This window comes from Entelurus aequoreus, linkage group LG18 (genome assembly GCF_033978785.1).
Source record: "Entelurus aequoreus isolate RoL-2023_Sb linkage group LG18, RoL_Eaeq_v1.1, whole genome shotgun sequence".
Taxonomy (NCBI): domain Eukaryota; kingdom Metazoa; phylum Chordata; class Actinopteri; order Syngnathiformes; family Syngnathidae; genus Entelurus; species Entelurus aequoreus.
Genome location: NC_084748.1, coordinates 49882903 through 49908608, shown reverse-complemented (window position 1 = coordinate 49908608; position 25706 = coordinate 49882903). Strand labels below are relative to the sequence as shown.

General features: G+C 38.0%; 1 protein-coding gene across 4 annotated transcripts in view; it reads left to right on the top strand.

The window, feature by feature from the left end:
* The window catches only part of LOC133634240 (receptor-type tyrosine-protein phosphatase delta-like), a 643216-nt gene that overhangs the window by 438578 nt on the left and 178932 nt on the right, over positions 1-25706 (top strand). For 3 of the 4 annotated variants that reach the window (XM_062027362.1, XM_062027360.1, XM_062027361.1), the window contains 2 exons: positions 10169-10314; positions 21888-22029. In XM_062027362.1, coding sequence (XP_061883346.1) covers positions 10169-10314; positions 21888-22029 — 288 coding nt within the window. Of the gene's footprint in view, positions 1-7058; positions 7196-10168; positions 10315-21887; positions 22030-25706 lie in introns of those variants that run through there. The other variant, XM_062027363.1, reaches the window with a different exon arrangement.

The window sequence follows — 25706 nt, the reverse complement described above, 5'->3', positions numbered from 1 at the left end:
CAGCGTGTTTCTGCACCAGGTGACTGCTCCCTCTTTGGCGCACTCCCCCCATCAGCCCACTCACCCGTGTCAAGTAGTTATGTTGTTAATGTTTTTTGGTTTCATGTTGATAATGTGTAATAACGTGTTTATAATCATGACTACACACCCCAACTCCGTCAAAATCTCACCAAACTCGTCTCAAACCTTTGTGCTACGTTTGTGCAGCAAAAATTGTCGTTTGTGCCGTTATTGTTTTAAGTTATTAATTTGTTATTGTTTTTTATGTTATTAACGTGTAATTAACATGTTATTACTACTAACTAGACGACCCCCCCCACCCCACCCCCACCAACTATGTCAAAATCGCACCAAACTCGTCCCAATCTTTTGTGCTCTGTTTGTGCTGCAAAAATTGTAATTTGTGCTGTTACAGTTTTAAGTTATTAACTTGTTATTGTTTTTATGTTATTAACGTGTAATTAACATGTTATTACTCCTAGCTAGACACCACCCCACCCACCAACTATGTCAAAATCTCACCAAACTCGTCTAAAACATTTGTGCTATGTTTGTGCTGCGAAAATTGTCAGTTGTGCTGTTACGGTTTTAAGTTAACTTTTTATGGTTTTTATGTTATTAACATGTAATTAACATGTTATTACTCCTAAGTAGACCCCCCACCACCACCACCACCACCCCCACCAACTATGTCAAAATCTCACCAAACTCGTCCCAATCCTTTGTGCTCTGTTTGTGCTGCAAAAATTGTTGTTTGTGCCGTTACGGTTTTTAACTTGACTTGTTATTGTTTTTATGTTGTTAACGTGTAATTAACATGTCATTACTCCTAACTAGACACCACCCCCCACCAACACATATGTCAAAATCTCACCAAACTGGTCCCAAACGTTTGTGCTATGTTTGTGCAGCGAAAAATGTTGTTTGTGCTATAATAGTATTTAACTTAACTTTTTTATGTTTTTTATGTTAACGTTTAATGAACATGTTATTACTCCTAACTATACCCCCCCACCCCCACCATATATGTCAACATTTTACAGTATTTTATTTATTATTATTTTACAGTCTACAAAACATGTTCCCCTATATATTAGCCACACCGGAATAAGTGGCAGATATATATGTTGTGAAATGAGTTATTTGCACAAATATTTAGTAAATGTTACAAGTCATACCTTGATTGTTTCCAAATGAAGCAATTTAATATATGTTGCTGTACAAAATAACACGTTTTTTTCCCCATTTGGTGGAAGATTGCCACATTTTCCAAACTGAAAAGCGCACCAGTATTGTTAAGAATTCTCTGTTTATCTACGTTTTCAGATACTTTATTTTGAAGCATTTCTTGACGGTGTCACTTCCGCTTCCTTCCTGTAGGTGTCACTTCCGCTTCCCTTTTGACGTGTGTTAATGTGTGCTGACTTGTTTCTCTGCTACGTCTAATCGGTGCTCTAGTCTTTGACGATGTGAGTATGTTGATTATTATATACGACTAATTTAGTTTATTAATAGACATCACTGTGCTTGTGTAACATTTAGGGGTGTTTTAATGATATTATTGACGCTGTGTTGTCAGAATGCTACGAGCTAACATCTCCCTGTTAAGGATAGCATTGCTGCTGCTAATGTGGCTAGCTCACATGCCATTGTGGAAATGCAATATATTATGTCTCTAGTGTTTTACTTTGAACATATATATATATATATATATTGTTGTTTAGTTAAATGACATAAATGTTGATGGGTGTTTGCTTGTGGTTTACAGATACTAACTAACTAAATGAACCTAAACCAATATTCACCATTAAAGTAGTCTGACCGGAACCCCAACGTGGTCAATAGGTGAGGGCGGACCTACGTCACTTCCGCCTACCAATCCCCTAGCAACCGGTCGCCATATTGAATTCGTTGAAAACAAACCAGCTCACAGCGAACACAGCATTGACAGAAAAAGCATTTAACGAGGTTTCACGGCATTTTAAACTGTTCTAAATGGCGTATGATTATGTAAATAGTCTTTCCAGTGAGGCTAGGTTTAAGATACGAGTTAAAATGTTCTGTAGTTGATTAAATGGCAACATGAAAATTATAGGGTTTATTGGTTTTTAAAAACCCAACTGTTAAGTGCAAATTTAAACGAAACCGGTTTTCGAAAATAGCCTATACAGGCTATAGAGCAGGGGTCACCAACCTTTTTGAAAGCAAGAGCTACTTCTTGGGTACTGATTAATGCGAAGGGCTACCAGTTTGATACACACTTCAATAAATTGCCAGAAATAGCCAATTTGCTCAATTTACCTTTAACTCTATATTATTATTAATAATTAATGATGTTTACACTTAATTCAACGGTTTAAAAGAGGAGAAAACACGAAAAAAATGACAATTAAATTTTGAAACATAGTTTATCTTCAATTTCAACTCTTTAAAATTCAACCGGGAAAAAAAAGAGAAAAACTAGCTAATTCGAATCTTTTTGAAAAAATTAAAAAATAATTTATAGAACATCATTAGTAATATTTCCTGATTAAGATTAATTTTAGAATTTTGATGACATGTTTTAAATAGGTTAAAATCCAATCTGCACTTTGTTAGAATATATAACAATTTGGACCAAGCTATATTTCTAACAAAGACAAATCATTATTTCTTCTAGATTTTCCAGAACAAAAATTTTAAAAGAAATTCAAAAGACTTTGAAATAAGATTTAAATTTGATTCTACAGATTTTCTAGATTTGCCAGAATAATATTTCACAAATATTCTTCGTTGAAAAAAGAGAAGCTAAAATGAAGAATTAAATTAAAATGTATTTATTATTCTTTACAATAAAAAAAATACATTTACTTGAACATTGATTTAAATTGTCAGGAAAAAAGAGAAAGGAATTTAAAAGGTAAAAAGGTATATGTGTTTAAAAATCCTAAAATCATTTTTAAGGTTGTATTTTTTCTCTAAAATTGTCTTTCTGAAAGTTATAAGAAGCAAAGTAAAAAAAAATGAATGAATTTATTTAAACAAGTGAAGACCAAGTCTTTAAAATATTTTCTTGGATTTTCAAATTCTATTTGAGTTTTGTCTCTCTTAGAATTAAAAATGTCGGGCAAAGCGAGACCAGCTTGCTAGTAAATAAATAAAATTTAAAAAATAGAGGCAGCTCACTGGTAAGTGCTGCTATTTGAGCTATTTTTAGAACAGGCCAGCGGGCTACTCATCTGGTCCTTACGGGCTACCTGGTGCCCGCGGGCACCGCGTTGGTGACTCCTGCTATAGACTATATAGTATATACCGCATGTTATTTTTGTACAACAACAACTTCAGCTGTCGAACGTTATAAGGTACAAATTCAACAAGTACAACATTAGCACGGACGGTATAGCCAAGTTGTGGTTAAGAAGGTGGATTTTTGTTCCTTATATTTACCAGAAACGAAGTGATCCGAACACACGACCCGGGACTTTGGGGGACTCCAGTGAGAACCGTCCTCGTTTTCCCGGTGTAAAGCTGCGAGACATTTGTCTCGTCTCTGTGGGCTTTTATCACGCTTTGGCAGAACAAAATACGACCTTTGTTTTCCCTGTTTCCAGTTGTGGTTAGCACAACCGAAAACAACACCGTTTTTCGGCATTTTGGAGGCAGAATGACGGGTTTAACCAGCGTAGGTCGACAGGTTAAAGAGTAATGGCAACGGTTTGTTTTCAACGCCAGTCTGGTTGCTAAGGCTCGAAGAACCCGTATGTAGCTCAGTTGCCCGGATGTCGGCCCTCACCCATATCCGAAAAAACCAGTCGCAGAGTTTAATACTCAACAAGTATATAAGACGCACCCACTAAATTTTAAGAAGAAATAAATATTTTTCCATATATTCCATATATTAGCTAAACCAGACTATAAGTCGCAGATATATAAGTTGTGAAATTAGTTATTTAAACGGAAATATTCTGTAAATGTATACCTAAATGTATACCTTAATTGTTTCCAAATGAAGTAATGTAGTATCTGTTAGTCTACAAAATAACATGTTTTTTTTTTGTCCATTTGGTGGAAGATTCCGATATTTTCCAGACTGAAAAGCGCACCGGTACATAAACTCGTCTAAATGGCTTGGGCTGCAAAAATTGTCGTTTGTGCCGTCGCGCCTTGGAAGTTAATGTTGTATTAATCAACATGTCATTACTCCTAACGAGAGGATGGCAGACTAAGAGGAGTAAAAGTCAATAGGAAGAAGAGAAGCACATGAATGTGACAGGAGGACTTACATAACACCCTGGAGATGGAGGGAGGAGATGGAGGAAGAGTAACGAGGAGGAGGATGAAAGAGGTAGCATCATGAGCAGCTGCAGAGGGGGGTGATGAAGAAGAGGAGGGACTCAAACAATCAAACATGAGGAGGAGGGATGGGTCAGATAAAAAAATGCAATTGAAAGATCTCCCCTTCCTTTTAGCGAGCTTTACACTTTTCATTTGTTTTGTGGGGGGGTGCGGGGGGGATTAGCGCAGGATTAAGAGGACGATTCCCTCAGATGGCAACGTTTGCTCGCTCCTGCGTCGCGGGAAATGAATACGCCATTTGTGCGCAGGATGGCCGCAATGAAACATTCTGGACTTTTTTTTAGTGGGAAGTCAATCTGTTGTTGCATCTCTGTAAGTGTGGACATGATGTTGGAGTGGATGACTAAGTGACTACATTATATTATGTATGTTTTGCTCCTGGAAATGAATCTACCATTTGTTTACCAAAGTATCAATTAGGGTTTCCAATAATACCATATTTTGCGGACTATAGAGCGCACCAAAGTATAGAATAAATAAATATGTTTCCATATATTAGTCACACCTGACTATAAGTGGCAGATATATATGTTGTGAAATGAGTTATTTACACTTAAATAGTCTCTAAATGTTTATTTACATACCTTAATTGTTTCCAAATGAATCAGTTTAGTAGTATCTGTTAGTCTACAAAACAACATGTTTTTTGTTTTTTTTCCCCATTTGTTGGAAGATTACCATATTTTACAGACTACAAAACATATTGGTATATAAGGCGCACCCACTAAATTTTGGAAGGATATTTTCCCCCATATATTAGCCGCACCGGACTATAAGTGGCAGATATATAAGTTGTGAAATGAGTTATTTACACAGAAATATTTAGTAAATGTTTATTTACATACCTTAATTGTTTCCAAATGATGCAATGTAGTATCTGTTAAACTACAAAATGACACGTTTTTTTTCCCATTTGGTGGAAGATTACCATATTTTCCAAACTGAAAAGTATATAAGCCGCACCCACAAAATTTTAGAATAAATAAATAGGTTTCCATATATAAGCCGCACCGGACTATAAGTGGCAGATATATACGTTGTGAAATGAGTTATTTACACAGAAATATTCTCTAAATATTTATTTAAATACCATAATTGTTTCCAAATGAATCAGTGTACTAGTATCTGTTAGTCTACAAAACAACATGTTTTTTTTCCCATTTGGTGGAAGATTACCATATTTTACAGTCTACAAAACATACTGGTATACAAGCCGCACCCACAAAATTTTAGGTGGAAATTTTCCCCTGTATATTAGCCGCACCAGACAATAAATTGCAGATATATATGTTGTGAAATTAGTTATTTACACAGAAATATTTTGTAAATGTTTATTTACATACCTTGATTGTTTCCAAATGAAGCAATGTAGTATCTGTTGCTGTACAAAATAACATGTTTTTTTCCCCATTTGGTGGAAGATTACCGTATTTTACAGTCTACAAAATATACTGGTATATAAACCGCACCCACAAAATTTTAGAAGGAAATTTTACCCCGTATATTAGCCGCACCGGACTATAAATCACAGATATATACGTTGTGAAATTAGTTATTTACACAGAAATATTCTAAAAAATTTTATTTACATACCTTGATTGTTTCCAAATGAAGCAATGTAGTATCTGTTAGTCTACAAAACAACATGTTTTCCCCCATTTGGTGGAAGATTACCATATTTTCCAAACTGAAAAGCCGCACCCACTAAATTTTAGAAGAAATAAATATTTTCCCATATATTAGCCGAACCAGACTATAAGTGGCAGATATATAAGTTGTGAAATGAGTTATTTACACATAAATATTTAGTACATGTTTATTTACATACATTCATTGTTTCCAAATGAAGTAATGTAGTATCTGTTAGTCTACAAAATAACATGTTTTACCCCCCCATTTGGTGGAAGATTACAATTATTTTCCAGAATGAAAAGTGCACTGGTATATAAGCCGCACCCACTAAATTTTAGAAGAAAAAAATATTTTTCCATATATTAGCCGCACCGGACTTTAAGTCGCAGATATATACGTTGTGAAATTAGTTATTTACACAGAAATAATCTTTAAATGTTAATTTACATACCATAATTATTTCCAAATGTATCAATGTAGTATCTGTTAGTCTACAAAATATCATGTTTTTTCCCATTTGGTGGAAGATTACTGTATTTTTCAGTCTACAAAACATACTGGTATATAACCCGCACCGACACAATTTTAAAAGGAAATTTTACCCCGTATATTAGCCGCATCAGACTTTAAATCGCAAATATATACGTTGTGAAATGAGTTATTTATACAGAAATATTCTGCAATGTTTGTTTATTTACATACCTTGATTGTTTCCAAATGAAGCAATGTAGTATATGTTAGTCTACAAAACAACATGTTTTTTTCCCATTTGGTGGAAGATTACCGTATTTTACATTTTACAAAGCATACTGGTATATAAGCCACACCCACACAATTTTAGAAGGAAACGTTTTCCCATATATTGGTCACACCGGACTATAACTCGCAACTTGACCCAGGTGGTCCAGACCCTCTCCTCCTTGGTTGTGGTCTCCATCTGTCCCCTCTTTGTGTCGGCCATTCTCCCCCGCAGTGGGCGGAGCCAGCGGGCCTCCTTCCTTTGAGCGGCAAAAAGCAATTGCTCTCCTTTGTCCGGGCGGTCCACGTAAGCCCTTAAGTAGGGATTTTCTGCCTTGGCGGGAACGCCATTAGGCGCGCGGCCGCCGCCGTGCCGTGACTGACGTGCGGAATCTGTTTGATGTTTGGTGATGTCACAATCCCGCCGAGGCGCTGGTTATGATATTGTTGGCGTCCCTGGATGCAGGCGGCTTTAGTGGTCATGTCACAAGTAAGTCTTCATAAATCCTTTATGGCACACAAGTATTAAGCTCCTTTGGTGGAGCGTCAACACCAGACCACTAAGATGCTAACACGCAGGACAAGACCACTAAGATGCTAACACGCAGGACAAGACCACTAAGATGCTAACACGCAGGACAAGACCACTAAGATGCTAACACGCAGGACAAGACCACTAAGATGCGAACACGCAGGACAAGACCACTAAGATGCTAACACGCAGGACAAGACCACTAAGATGCTAACACGCAGGACAAGACCACTAAGATGCTAACACGCAGGACAAGACCACTAAGATGCTAACACGCAGGACAAGACCACTAAGATGCTAACACGCAGGACAAGACCACTAAGATGCTAACACGCAGGACAAGACCACTAAGATGCTAACACGCGGGACAAGACCACTAAGATGCTAACACGCGGGACAAGACCACTAAGATGCTAACACGCAGGACAAGACCACTAAGATGCGAACACGCAGGACAAGACCACTAAGATGCGAACACGCAAGACAAGACCACTAAGATGCTAACACGCAGGACAAGACCACTAAGATGCTAACACGCAGGACAAGACCACTAAGATGCGAACACGCAGGACAAGACCACTAAGATGCTAACACGCAGGACAAGACCACTAAGATGCTAACACGCAGGACAAGACCACTAAGATGCGAACACGCAGGACAAGACCACTAAGATGCGAACACGCAGGACAAGACCACTAAGATGCTAACACGCAGGACAAGACCACTAAGATGCGAACACGCAGGACAAGACCACTAAGATGCTAACACGCAGGACAAGACCACTAAGATGCTAACACGCAGGACAAGACCACTAAGATGCTAACACGCAGGACAAGACCACTAAGATGCGAACACGCAGGACAAGACCACTAAGATGCTAACACGCAGGACAAGACCACTAAGATGCTAACACGCGGGACAAGACCACTAAGATGCTAACACGCAGGACAAGACCACTAAGATGCTAACACGCAGGACAAGACCACTAAGATGCTAACACGCAGGACAAGACCACTAAGATGCTAACACGCGGGACAAGACCACTAAGATGCTAACACGCAGGACAAGACCACTAAGATGCTAACACGCAGGACAAGACCACTAAGATGCTAACATATACTGTATATACAAACCCCGTTTCCATATGAGTTGGGAAATTGTGTTAGATGTAAATATAATTGAAATACAATGATTTGCTAATCCTTTTCAAGCCATATTCAGTTGAATATGCTACAAAGACAACATATTTGATGTTCAAATATTTTTTTTTTTGGCAAATAATCATTAACTTTAGAATTTGATGGCAGCAACACGTGCCAAAGAAGTTGGGAAAGGTGGCAATAAATACTGATAAAGTTGAGGAATGCTCATCAAACACTTATTTGGAACATCCCACAGGTGAACAGGCACATTGGGAACAGGTGGGTGCCATGATTGGGTATAAAAGTAGATTCCATGAAATGCTCAGTCATTCACAAACAAGGATGGGGCGAGGGTCACCACTTTGTCAACAAATGCCTGAGCAAATTGTTGAACAGTTTACGAAAAACCTTTCTCAAGCAGCTCTTGCAAGGAATTTAGGGATTTCACCATCTACGCTCCGTAATATCATCAAAGGGTTCAGAGAATGTGGAGAAATCACTGCACGTAAGCAGCTAAGCCCGTGACCTTCCATCCCTCAGGCTGTACTGCATCAACAAGCAGTGTGTAAAGGATATCACCACATGGAACACTTCAGAAACCCACTGTCAGTAACTACAGTTGGTCGCTACATCTGTAAGTGCAAGTTAAAACTCTCCTATGCAAGGCGAAAACCGTTTATCAACAACACCCAGAACCACTGTCGGCTTCACTGGGCCCGAGCTCATCTAAGATGGACTGATACAAAGTGGAAAAGTGTTCTGTGGTCTGACGAGTCCACATTTCAAATTGTTTTTGGAAACTGTGGACGTCGTGTCCTTCGGACCAAAGAGGAAAAGAACCATCCGGATTGTTCTAGGGTGAAAGTGTAAAAGGCAGCATGTGTGATGGTATGGGGGTGTATTAGTGCCCAAGACATGGGTAACTTACACATCTGTGAAGGCACCATTAATGCTGAAAGGTACATACAGCTTTTGGAGCAACATATGTTGTTATCATTGACGCCCCTGCTTATTTCATCAAGACAATGCCAAGCTACGTGTTACATCAACGTGGCTTCATAGTAAAAGAGTGCGGGTACTAGACTGGCCTGCCTGTAGTCCAGACATTGAAAATGTGTGGCACCTGCAATAGCAGAAGGGAGACCCCCGGACTGTTGAACAACTTAAGCTGTACATCAAGCAAGAATGGGAAAGAATTCCACTTCAAAAATGTGTCTCCTCACTTCCCAAACCTTTACTAAATGTTGTTAAAAGGAAAGGCCATGTAACACAGTGGTGAACGTGCCCTTTCCCAACTACTTTGGCACGTGTTGCAGCCATGACATTCTAAGTTCATTATTATTTGCAAAAAAAAATAAAAATGTATGAGTTTGAACATGAAATATGTTGTCTTTGTAGTGCATTCAACTGAATATGGCTTGAAAAGGATTAGCAAATCATTGTATTCTGTTTATATTTACATCTAACACCATTTCCCAACTCATATGGAAACGGGGTTTGTACCTTAAACACAGTACTGTGTGCACATGTAAATATGCATCCGTGTACTGTGTATTTAAGACTTACATAGTACTATACACTAGTATTACCTTAATCACAGTACTGTGTGCACGTATATACTATATATTCATATAAACTACATTTAAAGAAATTAGTATTTTTTTGATTTGATTCTATTTATTATTAAAATTGTATAGATGGAGATTATATTTGCATACAGAACATATCTGCCCATCACAACTAACACACACACTTGTCTGACTTCCTATGGTGTCTCCCCCTCACACAGCCCCCCCGCGGTTCACCCGGACCCCGGAGGACCAGACCGGAGTCCAGGGCGGCGTGGCGTCCTTCGTGTGCCAGGCCGCCGGCGAGCCGCAGCCCAAGATTGTGTGGAACAAGAAAGGCAAGAAAGTCAGCAACCAGAGATTTGAGGTGCGCTCATCACTCATGAAATATCAATATTTGAAAAAAAGCAAAAATACTTTTTAGGACAAAAATAATCTTTCAGTCCAACTTTGTCTTATCTTGTTGTTGTTTATCAAAGACTTAACTCTTTATGATCTTACAAGGCAAATCTGACATGATTTAAAGTGGCCCACCACTTTATTTTATGCATTCCTGACGCATTATTTGAAGTGGCCCGCCATGTCATTTCCAAGGCCTGCCTCGTCATTTAGAGTGGCCCGCCACGTACTCTTATGTGATACGCCGCATTGTTTTATGTGATATGCCGCTTTATTTTATGTGGTCGGCAGCATCATTTAAGCTGGCCCGCGACATCATTTTTGGTGATATGTCGCTATATTTTTGTGTGGCCCGCCTCATCATTTTCAAGGCCCACATCATCATTTATGTGGCTTGCCTCATTATTTAAGTGGCCTGCCACATTATTTTAAGTGGCCTGCCACATTATTTTAAGTGGCCTGCCACATTATTTTATGTGGCCCGCCTCATCATTTCAACGGCCTGCCTCATCATTTTATGTGGCCTGCAAAAATTATTTTATGTGGCCCACTTCATCATTTCAACGGCCTGCCTCATCATTTCAATGGCCTGCCTCATCATTTTATGTGGCCTGCAAAAATTATTTTATGTGGCCCACCTCATCATTTCAACGGCCTGCCTCATCATTTCTACGGCCTGCCTCATCATTTATGTGGCCTGCCACATTATTTTATGTGGCCCGCCTCATCATTTCAGGTGGCCTGCCTCATCATTTCAACGGCCTGCCTCATCATTTCAACGGCCTGCCTCATCATTTATGTGGCCTGGCACATTATTTTATGTGGCCTGCCTCATCATTTCATGTGGCCTGCCTCATCATTTCAACGGCCTGCCTCATCATTTCAACGGCCCGCCTCATCATTTATGTGGCCTGCCACATTATTTTATGTGGCCCGCCTCATCATTTCAAGTGGCCTGCCTCATCATTTCAACGGCCTGCCTCATCATTTTATGTGGACTGCCACATCATTTTATGTGGCCCGCCTCATCATTTTAGTGCCCTGCCACATTAGTGGCCTGCCTCATCATTTCTACGGCCTGCCTCATCATTTCTACGGCCTGCCACATTATTTTATGTGGCCCGCCACATTATTTTAGTGGCCCGCCTCATTATTTTATGTGGCCCGCCTCATCATTTTAGTGCCCTGCCACATTAGTGGCCTGCCTCATCATTTCTACGGCCTGCCTCATCATTTCTACGGCCTGCCTCATAATTTTATGTGGCCTGCCACATTATTTTATGTGGCCCGCCTCATCATTTCAAGTGGCCTGCCTCATCATTTCAACGGCCTGCCTGATCATTTTATGTGGACTGCCACATCATTTTATGTGGCCCGCCTCATCATTTTAGTGCCCTGCCACATTAGTGGCCTGCCTCATCATTTCTACGGCCTGCCTCATAATTTTATGTGGCCTGCCACATTATTTTATGTGGCCTGCCACATTATTTTATGTGGCCTGCCACATCCTTTCAAGTGGCCTGCATCATCATTTTGAATGACCTGCCTCGTCATTTCAAGTGGCCCACCATACCCATCATTTAAGTGTCTTCCTAAAAAAGGCTGGAAACAACAAAGCTCTTTCAGACAAAAAGTATTCTTCTGTCACATGTCCTCACATGTCCTCACAGGTCCTCATAGGTCCTAACAGGTCCTCACAGGTCCTCACAGGTCCTCACAAGTCATCACAGGTCCTGACAGGTCCTCATAGGTCCTAACATGTCCTCACAGGTCCTGACAGGTCCTCACATGTCCTCACAGGTCCTCACAAGTCCTCACAGGTCCTCATAGGTCCTAACAGGTCCTCACAGGTCCTCACAGGTCCTCACAAGTCATCACAGGTCCTGACAGGTCCTCATAGGTCCTAACATGTCCTCACAGGTCCTGACAGGTCCTCACATGTCCTCACAGGTCCTCACAGGTCCTCACATGTCCTCACAAGTCATCACAGGTCCTCACATGTCCTCACAAGTCATCACAGGTCCTCACATGTCCTCACAAGTCATCACAGGTCCTCACAGGTCCTGACAGGTCCTCACATGTCCTCACATGTCCTCACAGGTCCTTACAGGTCCTGACAGGTCCTCACATGTCCTCACAAGTCATCACAGGTCCTTACAGGTCCTTACAAGTCATCACAGGTCCTGACAAGTCCTTACAGGTCCTCACATGTCCTCACAGGTCCTCTCAGGTCCTCACAGGTCCTCACAGGTCCTCACAGGTCCTTACAGGTCCTGACAGGTCCTGACAGGTCCCTACTGCTGGACTTTACATTTATTGGATTTCAGGCAGCTGAAGCCTTCTTAGAATTCCAAATCCTGCTCTCCTCCCAGCGTGTAATAATCATCTTCCAGGGAGGTTAATCCCAGTCGTCCACTCCAGCAAAACTTGTTACACGTCCCAGAACATGAAAATGACATTTTGTTTACTCCTGCTAAACATTTTCTTTTCATGACTAATTCAACTGTATTTCCCATCCATGACCTTCAGTGCACCGTACAAACGTCCATCAGAGCGGCGTACTTTCAATAGTTGTCCTGCATTTTTACCTTCCATGGAAAAAAAAGGCTGTGAAAAGTTAGGCCTTCAAAATAAAAGCACGGTGGGTTATTGCTAGCTTATTTTTTCAAGAAATGTCACATATTTTGAATATACTGTACAGTGTTACCTGGGGTTGTATTATTATCTGTTCAATAATAGTCACTGGAAACCAAATCGTATAAAAACCAAAATTATTATTAATATTATATTAAAACATATTATATATTTATATACATATATAATATTAAAGTTCATCATTTTTATCAGAACTATTTTCGCCGATAATGTCAATAAATTCAGTAGTTCATTTCAACACAAAACAAGTACATAATGATAGTTTTACTCGTATAAAACAATGCATATAAATGATGAACACGATGGATTTTAAACATTCCTCTTGATGGCAAATTTCCAGGAAATGTCCCTTCAAATGAATGGACATACTCCTAGTTCTACAATGCCCTACATTTTCTAAATGTTGCGCCACTTTTAAACCCGATTCTGACCTTTAAACCATCCACACCCACACTACTCTTCCCAAATATGGAACATAAAACATATTTTCCCATCCCCAAAATTCTGGGTTTTCCTGGAATATTGACAATGAATGGTCATTACACAATCGACTGCACATCCCACATTTGTCATCCGGTTGGAAGCGTTCCAACATCCACACTCTCCACTCACCTTGGACAATCAAACTGCCATTTCCAAGATTTAATCAAAATTCCTGGAATTTCCCGGTTTTCCAAATCTCTATTTTCACCTCTTCCTGGAATATTTTCACAGTCCACATACTGTATGTCAACCGTTTTTGACCATTCCAACTTCAAAACATTCCTCTTACCCGGGAAAACAAATGTTCTTTTTTTTTTGCGCACAAATTAAAAAAATTTCCCAAAATTCCAGGAATTGTGAAATACCCATTTCAAATTCAAACTGTCACTACGTCAACACCAACCCATTCATATCATTTAGGACAATTGTGCTAGTATCAATATTCTTAAAAATTACCGGTTTTCCCAAAATTCTCAAATTTCCAGGAAATGTCCCTTCAAATGAATGGACATACTCCTAGTTCTACAATGCCCTACATTTTCTAAATGTTGCGCCATTTTTAAACCCTATTCCAACCTTTAAACCATCCACACCCACACTGCTCTTCTGAAATATCGAACATAAAACATGTTTTCCCTTTCCCAAAATTCCGGGTTTTCCTGGAATTCCTGAAATTATACAATCGACTGCACATCCTACATTTCTCATCCGGTTGGAAGCGTTCCAACATCCACACACTCCACTCACCTTGGACCATCAAACTGCCATTTCCAGGATTTGATAAAAATTCCTGGAATTCCCAGTTTTCCAAATCTCTATTTTCACCTCTTCCTGGAATATTTTCACAGTCCACATATTTCAACCGTCTTTGACCATTCCACCTTCAAAACATTCCTCTTACCTGGGACAACAAATGTTCTCTTTTTTCCGAACAAATTAAAAAATGTTCTCAAAATTCCAGGAATTGTGAAATACCCATTTCAAATTCAAACTGTTACTACGTCAACACCAACCCATTCATATCATTTAGGACAATTGTGCTAGTATCAATATTCTTAAAAATTACCGGTTTTCCCAAAATTCTCAAATTTCCAGGAAATTCCCCTTCAAATGAATGGACATACTCCTAGTTCTACAATGCCCTATATTTTCTAAATGTTGCGCCATTTTTAAACCCGATTCTGACCTTTAAACCATCCACACCCACACTGCTCTTCCCAAATATGGAACATAAAACATGTTTTCCCTTCCCAAAATTCTGGGTTTTCCTGGAATTTTCTCCGTATTGACAATGAATGGTCATTACACAATCGACTGCACATCCTACATTTCTCACCCGGTTGGAAGCGTTCCAACATCCACACACTCCACTCACCTTGGACCATCAAACTGCCATTTCCAAAATTTGATAACAATTCCTGAAATTCCCAGTTTTCCAAACCCTCTATTTTCACCTCTTCCTGGAATATTTTCACAGTCCACATATTTCAACCGTTTTTGACCATTGCACCTTCAAAACATTCCTCTTACCTGGGACAACTCATGTTCTTTTTTTTTTCCGCACAAATTACATTTTCTCCCAAAATTCCAGGAATTTTGACATACCCATTCTCAATTCAAACTGTTACTACATCAACACCAACCCATTCATATCATTTAGGATAGAGATGTCCGATAATATCGGCCTGCCCATATTATCGGCCGATATATGCGTTAAAATGTAATATCAGAAATTATCGGTATCGTTTTTTTTATTATCGGTATCGTTTTGTTTTTTTTTGTTTTGGTTTTTTTATTAAATCCACATAAAAAACACAAGATACACTTACAATTAGTGCACCAACCCAAAAAACCTCCCTCCCCCATTTACACTCATTCACACAAAAGGGTTGTATCTTTTTTGTTAATAATATTCTGCTTCCTACATTATATATCAATATATATCAATACAGTCTGCAAGGGATACAGTCCGTAAGCACACATGATTGTGCGTGCTGCTGGTCCACTAATAGTACTAACCTTTAACAGTTAATTTTACTCATTTTCATTCATTACTAGTTTCTATGTAACTGTTTTTATATTGTTTTACTTTTTTTTTTATTCAAGAATTTTTTTTTAATTTATCTTATTTTACTAATTTTTTTAAAAAGTACCTTATCTTCACCATACCTGGTTGTCCAAATTAGGCATAATAATGTGTTAATTCCACGACTGCATGTATCAGTTGATATCGGTATCGGTTGATATCGGTATCGGTAATTAAAGAGTTGGACAATATCGGATAACGGCAAAAAGCCATTATCGGACATCCCTAATTTAGGACAATTGTGCTAGTATCAATATTCTTACAAATGACCGGTTTTCCCAAAATTCTAAAATTTCCAGGAAATTCCCCTTCAAATGAATGGACATACTCCTAGTTCTACAATGCAAAACATTGCAATACAAAATTTCAGGAATTCTGAAAATGGATTTTAAACATCTCTCTTGATGGCAATACTACAAACCCCGTTTCCATATGAGTTGGGAAATGGTGTTAGATGTAAATATAAACGGAATACAATGATTTGCAAATCCTTTTCAAGCCATATTCAGTTGAATATGCTACAAAGACAACATATTTGATGTTCAAACTCATAAACATTTTTTTTTTGCAAATAATCATTAACTTTAGAATTTGATGGCAGCAACACGTGACAAAGAAGTTGGGAAAGGTGGCAATAAATACTGATAAAGTTGAGGAATGCTCATCAAACACTTATTTGGAACATCCCACAGGTGTGCAGGCTAATTGGGAACAGGTGGGTGCCATGATTGGGTATAAAAGTAGAGTCCATGAAATGCTCAGTCATTCACAAACAAGGACGGGGCGAGGGTCACCACTTTGTCAACAAATGCCTGAGCAAATTGTTGAACAGTTTAAGAACAACCTTTCTCAAGCAGCTATTGCAAGGAATTTAGGGATTTCACCATCTACGCTCCGTAATATCATCAAAGGGTTCAGAGAATGTGGAGAAATCACTGCACGTAAGCAGCTAAGCCCGTGACCTTCCATCCCTCAGGCTGTACTGCATCAACAAGCCACATCAGTGTGTAAAGGTTATCACCACATGGAACACTTCAGAAACCCACTGTCAGTAACTACAGTTGGTCGCTACATCTGTAAGTGCAAGTTAAAACTCTCCTATGCAAGGCGAAAACCGTTTATCAACAACACCCAGAAACGCCGTCGGCTTGGCTGGGCCTGAGCTCATCTAAGATGGACTGATACAAAGTGGAAAAGTGTTCTGTGGTCTGACGAGTCCACATTTCAAATTGTTTTTGGAAACTGTGGACGTCGTGTCCTCCGGACCAAAGAGGAAAAGAACCATCCGGATTGTTCTAGGCGCAAAGTGTAAAAGGCAGCATGTGTGATGGTATGGGGGTGTATTAGTGGCCAAGACATAGGTAACTTACACATCTGTGAAGGCACCATTAATGCTGAAAGGTACATACAGCTTTTGGAGCAACATATGTTGCCATCCAAGCAACGTTACCATGGACGCCCCTGCTTATTTCAGCAAGACAATGCCAAGCCAGGTGTTACATCAACGTGGCTTCATAGTAAAAGAGTGCGGGTACTAGACTGGCCTGCCTGTAGTCCAGACATTGAAAATGTGTGGCACCTGCAATGTGAGAAGGGAGACCCCCGGACTGTTGAACAACTTAAGCTGTACATCAAGCAAGAATGGGAAAGAATTCCACTTCAAAAATGTGTCTCCTCACTTCCCAAACCTTTACTAAATGTTGTTAAAAGGAAAGGCCATGTAACACAGTGGTGAACATGCCCTTTCCCAACTACTTTGGCACGTGTTGCAGCCATGACATTCTAAGTTAATTATTATTTGCAAAAAAAAAATTCAGTTTATGAGTTTGAACATGAAATATGTTGTCTTTGTAGCATATTCAACTGAATATGGCTTGAAAAGGATTTGCAAATCATTGTATTCCGTTTATATTTACATCTAACACCATTTCCCAACTCATATGGAAACGGGGTTTGTAGTTATTTCTTTGACTCAGTAGTGTTTCTCACCTTATTTATCAAAGTGCAGGCACTCATGTTGGCTCCAAGAATGCAGGACTTTGTTTGCTGATAAGAGTTTACTGCACAACACGTCACACTGTCGTGACTCCCCATCCTTAAACGCTGAGGTGTGTTCTCACTACTTCTTCCATTTTCATCATCCAAGAGGTGGAACTAATCCTCAAAGCAAATGTGAGCATGTCAGCTACATTTAAAGTGCCACTTGTAGCTCTCTTATCGCACACACACTTGAATCAGAGCTGGCTTGCTGTGAAACTCGGGAGGACAGCTGGTAATCCTCATAGTACCCTTGCTTGTTTGGCCAGACCGGGGGCCGGCAACTTGTGGGCCAACTTTGATAGTAGGCTAATATAGACACTTATATCATGTGTTGTCTTCATTATAACACTTATATAAGACTTTTAAAGTCATTTTGATAGTAGGCTAATATAGACACTTATATCATGTGTTGTCTTCATTATAACACTTATATAAGACTTTTAAAGTCATTTTGATAGTAGGCTAATATAGACACTTATATCATGTGTTGTCTTCATTATAACACTTATATAAGACTTTTAAAGTCATTTTGATAGTAGGCTAATATAGACACTTACATCATGTGTTGCCTTCATTATAACACTTATATAACAATTTTAAAGTCATTTTGATAGTAGGCTAATATAGCTAATATAGACACTTACATCATGTGTTGCCTTCATTATAACACTTATATACGACTTTTAAAGTCATTTTGATAGTAGGCTAATATAGCTAATATAGACACTTACATCATGTGTTGTCTTCATTATAACACTTATATAAGACTTTTAAAGTCATTTTGATAGTAGGCTAATATAGCTAATATAGACACTTACATCATGTGTTGCCTTCATTATAACACTTATATAACACTTTTAAAGTCATTTTGATAGTAGGCTAATATAGCTAATATAGACACTTACATCATGTGTTGCCTTCATTATAACACTTATATAAGACTTTTAAAATCATTTTGATAGTAGGCTAATATAGACACTTACATCATGTGTTGTCTTCATTATAACACTTATATAAGACTTTTAAAGTCATTTTGATAGTAGGCTAATATAGCTAATATAGACACTTACATCATGCGTTGTCTTCATTATAACACTTATATAAGACTTTTATAGTCATTTTGATAGTAGGCTAATATAGACACTTACATCATGTGTTGCCTTCATTATAACACTTATATAAGACTTTTAAAGTCATTTTGATAGTAGGCTAATATAGCTAATATAGACACTTACATCATGTGTTGTCTTCATTATAACACTTATATAAGACTTTTAAAGTAATTTTGATAGTAGGCTAATATAGACACTTACATCATGTGTTGTCTTCATTATAACACTTATATAAGACTTTTAAAGTCATTTTGATAGTAGGCTAATATAGCTAATATAGACACTTACATCATGCATTGTCTTCATTATAACACTTATATAAGACTTTTATAGTCATTTTGATAGTAGGCTAATATAGACACTTACATCATGTGTTGTCTTCATTATAACACTTATATAAGACTTTTAAAGTCATTTTGATAGTAGGCTAATATAGCTAATATAGACACTTACATCATGTGTTGTCTTCATTATAACACTTATATAAGACTTTTAAAGTCATTTTGATAGTAGGCTAATATAGCTAATATAGACACTTACATCATGTGTTGTCTTCATTATAACACTTATATAAGACTTTTAAAGTCATTTTGATAGTAGGCTAATATAGCTAATATAGACACTTACATCATGTGTTGTCTTCATTATAACACTTATATAAGACTTTTAAAGTCATTTTGATAGTAGGCTAATATAGACACTTACATCATGTGTTGTCTTCATTATAACACTTATATAAGACTTTTAAAGTAATTTTGATAGTAGGCTAATATAGACACTTACATCATGTGTTGTCTTCATTATAACACTTATATAAGACTTTTAAAGTCATTTTGATAGTAGGCTAATATAGCTAATATAGACACTTACATCATGTGTTGTCTTCATTATAACACTTATATAAGACTTTTAAAGTAATTTTGATAGTAGGCTAATATAGACACTTACATCTTGTGTTGTCTTCATTATAACACTTATATAAGACTTTTAAAGTCATTTTGATAGTAGGCTAATATAGCTAATATAGACACTTACATCATGTGTTGTCTTCATTATAACACTTATATAAGACTTTTAAAGTCATTTTGATAGTAGGCTAATATAGCTAATATAGACACTTACATCATGCGTTGTCTTCATTATAACACTTATATAAGACTTTTAAATTCATTTTGATAGTAGGCTAATATAGCTAATATAGACACTTACATCATGTGTTGCCTTCATTATAACACTTATATAAGACTTTTAAAGTCATTTTGATAGTAGGCTAATATAGCTAATATAGACACTTACATCATGTGTTGTCTTCATTATAACACTTATATAAGACTTTTAAAGTCATTTTGATAGTAGGCTAATACAACTAATATAGACACTTACATCATGTGTTGCCTTCATTATAACACTTATATAAGACTTTTAAAATCATTTTGATAGTAGGCTAATATAGACACTTACATCATGTGTTGCCTTCATTATAACACTTATATAAGACTTTTAAAGTCATGTTGATAGTAGGCTAATATAGACACTTACATCATGTGTTGCCTTCATTATAACACTTATATAAGACTTTTAAAATCATTTTGATAGTAGGCTAATATAGACACTTACATCATGTGTTGTCTTCATAATAACACTTATATAAGACTTTTAAAGTCATTTTGATAGTAGGCTAATATAGACACTTACATCATATGTTGTCTTCATTATAACACTTATATAAGACTTTTAAAGTCATTTTGATAGTAGGCTAATATAGCTAATATAGACACTTACATCATGTGTTGTCTTCATTATAACACTTATATAAGACTTTTAAAGTCATTTTGATTGTAGGCTAATATAACTAATATAGACACTTACATCATGTGTTGTCTTCATTATAACACTTATATAAGACTTTTAAAGTCATTTTGATAGTAGGCTAATATAGACACTTACATCATATGTTGTCTTCATTATAACACTTATATAAGACTTTTAAAGTCATTTTGATAGTAGGCTAATATAGCTAATATAGACACTTACATCATGTGTTGTCTTCATAACACTTATATAAGACTTTTAAAGTCATTTTGATTGTAGGCTAATATAACTAATATAGACACTTACATCATGTGTTGTCTTCATTATAACACTTATATAAAACTTTTAAAGTCATTTTGATAGTAGGCTAATATAGACACTTACATCATGTGTTGTCTTCATTATAATACTTATATAAGACTTTTAAAGTCATTTTGATAGTAGGCTAATATAGACACTTACATCATGTGTTGTCTTCATTATAACACTTATATAAGACTTTTAAAGTCATTTTGATAGTAGGCTAATATAGACACTTACATCATATGTTGTCTTCATTATAACACTTATATAAAACTTTTAAAGTCATTTTGATAGTAGGCTAATATAGCTAATATAGACACTTACATCATGTGTTGTCTTCATTATAACACTTATATAAGACTTTTAAAGTCATTTTGATTGTAGGCTAATATAACTAATATAGACACTTACATCATGTGTTGTCTTCATTATAACACTTATATAAAACTTTTAAAGTCATTTTGATAGTAGGCTAATATAGATACTTACATCATGTGTTGTCTTCATTATAACACTTATATAAGACTTTTAAAGTCATTTTGATAGTAGGCTAATATAGACACTTACATCATGTGTTGTCTTCATTATAACACTTATATAAGACTTTTAAAGTCATTTTGATAGTAGGCTAATATAGACACTTACATCATGTGTTGTCTTCATTATAACACTTGTATAAGACTTTTAAAGTCATTTTGATAGTAGGCTAATATAGACACTTACATCATGTGTTGTCTTCATTATAACACTTGTATAAGACTTTTAAAGTCATTTTGATAGTAGGCTAATATAGCTAATATAGACACTTACATCATGTGTTGTCTTCATTATAACACTTATATAAGACTTTTAAAGTCATTTTGATAGTAGGCTAATATAGACACTTATATCATGTGTTGCCTTTATTATAACACTTATATAAGACTTCTATAGTCATTTTGATAGTAGGCTAATATAACGACCAAAACCTCAAACTGGGGTGTGTAAAAACCGAGGTACCACTGCATTGTGAACTATACAAACATTGTCGTCTTGTTCCCCCCGAAACAGGTCATAGAGTTTGACGACGGGTCCGGCTCGGTCCTGAGGATCCAGCCCGTGCGGACCCCGAGAGACGAGGCTATTTACGAATGCCACGCCTCCAACTCGGCAGGGGAGCTCACCGCCTCCACCAGACTAAGTGTGCTCAGAGGTCAGTGCCAGCACATTGGTCTTCATCCCATGCATGTGTCTTCACCTTTGGGAAGGCCATTCTAAAACCTTCATTCTAGCCTGAGTTAGCCATTCCTTTACCACTTTTGAGGTGTGTTTGGGGTCATTGTCCTGTTGGAACACCCAACTGCGCCCAAGACCCAACCTCCGGGCTGATGATTGTAGCTTGTTGATGCAGAGATGGCAGGCTTCGTGCAGGAAAACATGATTTAATGTCCGAAAATTAAGAAAATACACAAACCAGGAACCAGGAACAGGCAAACTGGAAACTGCTAACAGCTAACAGGATATAGCTAACAGGAAAACAAGGAGCTAGGAGGCAGCAAACTGCAAATAGCTATCAGGAACCAGCAAACAGTGACAATGACAATACTCCAGCCCTGACTGGAGGGCGAGGCAGGTCTAAATAGCAGCCGGCTGATTGACACCAGTTGTGGCCAGGTGCCAATCAGCCGCAGCGGAGGGGAAACAGCGCTCAGGGAGACAAGCGGGAAACTGAACCAAAATAAGAGCGCTTACAGGAAATAAAACAGAATGGACTTTATTGTCATTATATTTATATAACGAGATTAAGGACTCCAATTTAAGGTGCGGAAGTGGAAACAAATATGGGGTAAAAATAAATTAGATAATAAAGAAAAAACTAACAATTGAAATAAACCGACTACTATCCAATAAAAAATAATAAGCAATCCTGTACAATATACAAAATACTGTACAATATACAGAACAAGACAACAAGACAATCAGTGTCGGATGCATTGCACTCGAAGGGTAATGTTGCACAGTAGGGTATTAGGGTATGGTATTGTATAGGGGGGAATTATTTATTATAAGTTAGAGTTCAAGATGGTGACAGCTCTGGCACCTGTAGCGCCTGCCCGATGGTAGCAGGTGGAACAGGTGGAAGCCAGGGTGTGTGCTGTCCTTGGTGATGTTCTTTGCTCTGTTGAGGCAACAGGAGTTGTGTAAATCCTTCAGGGAGGGGAGGGGGCAGCCCATGATTTTTTGTGCAGAGTTTATGACCCTCTGAATCGCCTGTTTGTCTGCTTCAGTGCAGCTGGCGTACCACACTGTTATGCAGTACGTCAGCAGGCTCTCGACAGCCGAGCGATAGAAGGTCACCATCAGCTGCCTCTCCAGTCTGTTATAAAAACAAACATAACTAAACTGTCAGTGACAAGCCTGACACACCAGTTCCATTGGCAGCAAAACAGGCCCAGAGCATAGTACTACCACCACCGTGCTTGACGGTAGGCATGGTGTTCCTGGGATTAAAGGCCTCACCTTTTCTCCTCCAAACATATTGCTGGGTATTGTGGCCAAACAGCTCAAATTCAGTTTCATCCGACCACAGAACTTTCCTCCAGAAGGTCTTATCTTTGTCAGATCTGCTTGCACAATCTAATGTGATTCACCGTTCCAAACAAATACCTCTAACCTGATTTTAAAGAAGGCGTGCTCAGTCCCTAATCGCCCACCCTTTCCGTCGGACACCGGCGTGTATTTCCAAGCACGTACTTAGTGGATGGCGAAGAAGTGTTGCTGCTGACGAAGCTGCGAGGGCCGGAAAGGAGACTCTCTTTGGAAGTCAATAAGGCCTGCACGCTCTTGTTAGTGTTGGAGTCCATTAATGGCGGCGGTGCTGGGAGTCCATTAGGGGAACATTACGCTCGCCACCGTCTTATCAAGTGAGGCCGCTGGAGTGTGGATAATCACAGCGGCCATTGTTTCTATTCTGGTTACGATTACATCGTCTTTTTTTTGCCGCTCTCTCTCTGTCTCGCTCGGTCGCTCGCCCCACGCGCTCTTAGGTCCACCTCACAACAACTTCTAAATTATTCACGTCATATGGCTCTTTGCATCCTCTCTGCTGTTCATCTCCATCATGTAGTGTGTGTGTGTGTGTGTGTGTGTGTGTGTGTGTGTGTGTGTGTGTGTGTGTGTGTGTGTGTGTGTGTGTGTGTGTGTGTGTGTGTGTGTGTGTGTGTGTGTGTTCAGTGGTGCATACACATCGCCTGCTGTGTCGCCACCGCATCGAGGTTTGTTGTTGCGTGTCTCCCTTGACAGAAGTCCTCTTCATCCACAGCATGAAGGCTCACGTGTTCATGGTGGAATCCAATAGCAGTAAAAACCAAGCCATTAGGACCTGAACCCAGGTCACCCTCCTCCCTCCGCCCTTCCTTAGCCTAGGGTTGCGCGGTATACCGGTACTAGTATAATATCACGGTACTTATGATTAACCCTTGTGTAATGTTCATATTGTTGTTACTCAGCCAGCGTTTGTGGGTCCGAACAGATGTTTATTGGGATAAGGTAAACATCTGTTGAGTATTTTAACATAAAAGTGTTTGATTGTGAGGCATTAAAAGCCACAAAATCAACAATGATATTACACTTTCAAATCGCGTGCGTTAAAATGGTTTCAAAGCCACACCACCGCTCTCATGTACTCTCATGCAGAAACTGTATCCAGGTGTGTCAAGTCTCAGCACTTCTTGGGCTCCGGATTTTCATTTCATTTCATTTTCAGGTGTTTACCTTATCCCAATAAACATCTGTTCAGTATTTTAACATAAAAGTGTTTGATTGTGAGGCATTAAAAGCCACAAAATCAACAATGATATTACACTTTCAAATCGCGTGCGTTAAAATAGTTTCAAAACCACACCACCGTCTCATGTACTCTCATGCAGAAACTGTATCCGGGTGTGTCAAGTCTCGGCACTTCTTGGGCTCCGGATTTTCATTTCATTTCATTTTCAGGTGTTTACCTTATCCCAATAAACATCTGTTCAGTATTTTAACATAAAAGTGTTTGATTGTGAGGCATTAAAAGCCACATATACAAGGGGTCCATCAGACCCACAAACGCTGGCTGAGTAACAACAATATGAACGTTGCACGGAAAAAATTCTCTGCCAGTTTCTGCATCCCAAAGGGATTCTTCTTTTGAAAAATTAATTAATTGTATCATTTTTCTTTTAATAAAAAATGAAAACGGGTCCCACAGACCCGAACAGCACACAAAAAAACAGTACTGTACTCTGTTTGAAAAGCAAAAAAAAAATAGCATTACTGGGAAATGGATATCCCAGGAGAGTCCCACTTTGAAGCAATGGATGGACATCACTATAGACATACTGTATGTAAAATGGAGAAGATAACTGCCTTTATTAATTATAAATTGGAGAAATTGACTCCATCCTGGGAAAACTGGGTCAATTATGTCACGCCCCATAAGCCTGACTTTAATTTTTTTTAATTAGTGATTGTATATATATATATATATATATATATATATATATATATATATGTTTATATTATTTTATTTTATTTCTGACTATTGTTATTAATAATGCATTATTATTTATTTTTTCTTTATTTAATCGATGTATTTGCAAATACTATTTTGTTTTTCTGCTGTTTATTTCTTTTTTGGGGGGTGGGGGATGGTATGTTTGGGATATAAACAAAAAATATTTTGACATTTAGGGCAGACAACAGATGTGTGAAATGTGTGAATATAATAAAAATAAAAAAATTTAAATTTACATTTTTATATATTTTTTAAATAAAATAAAGAAAAGCACCGTCACGTCATGACATTGCTGGTTTTACGAGCGGAGGAGCATGTTCGGCAGCGCGCGCACACAG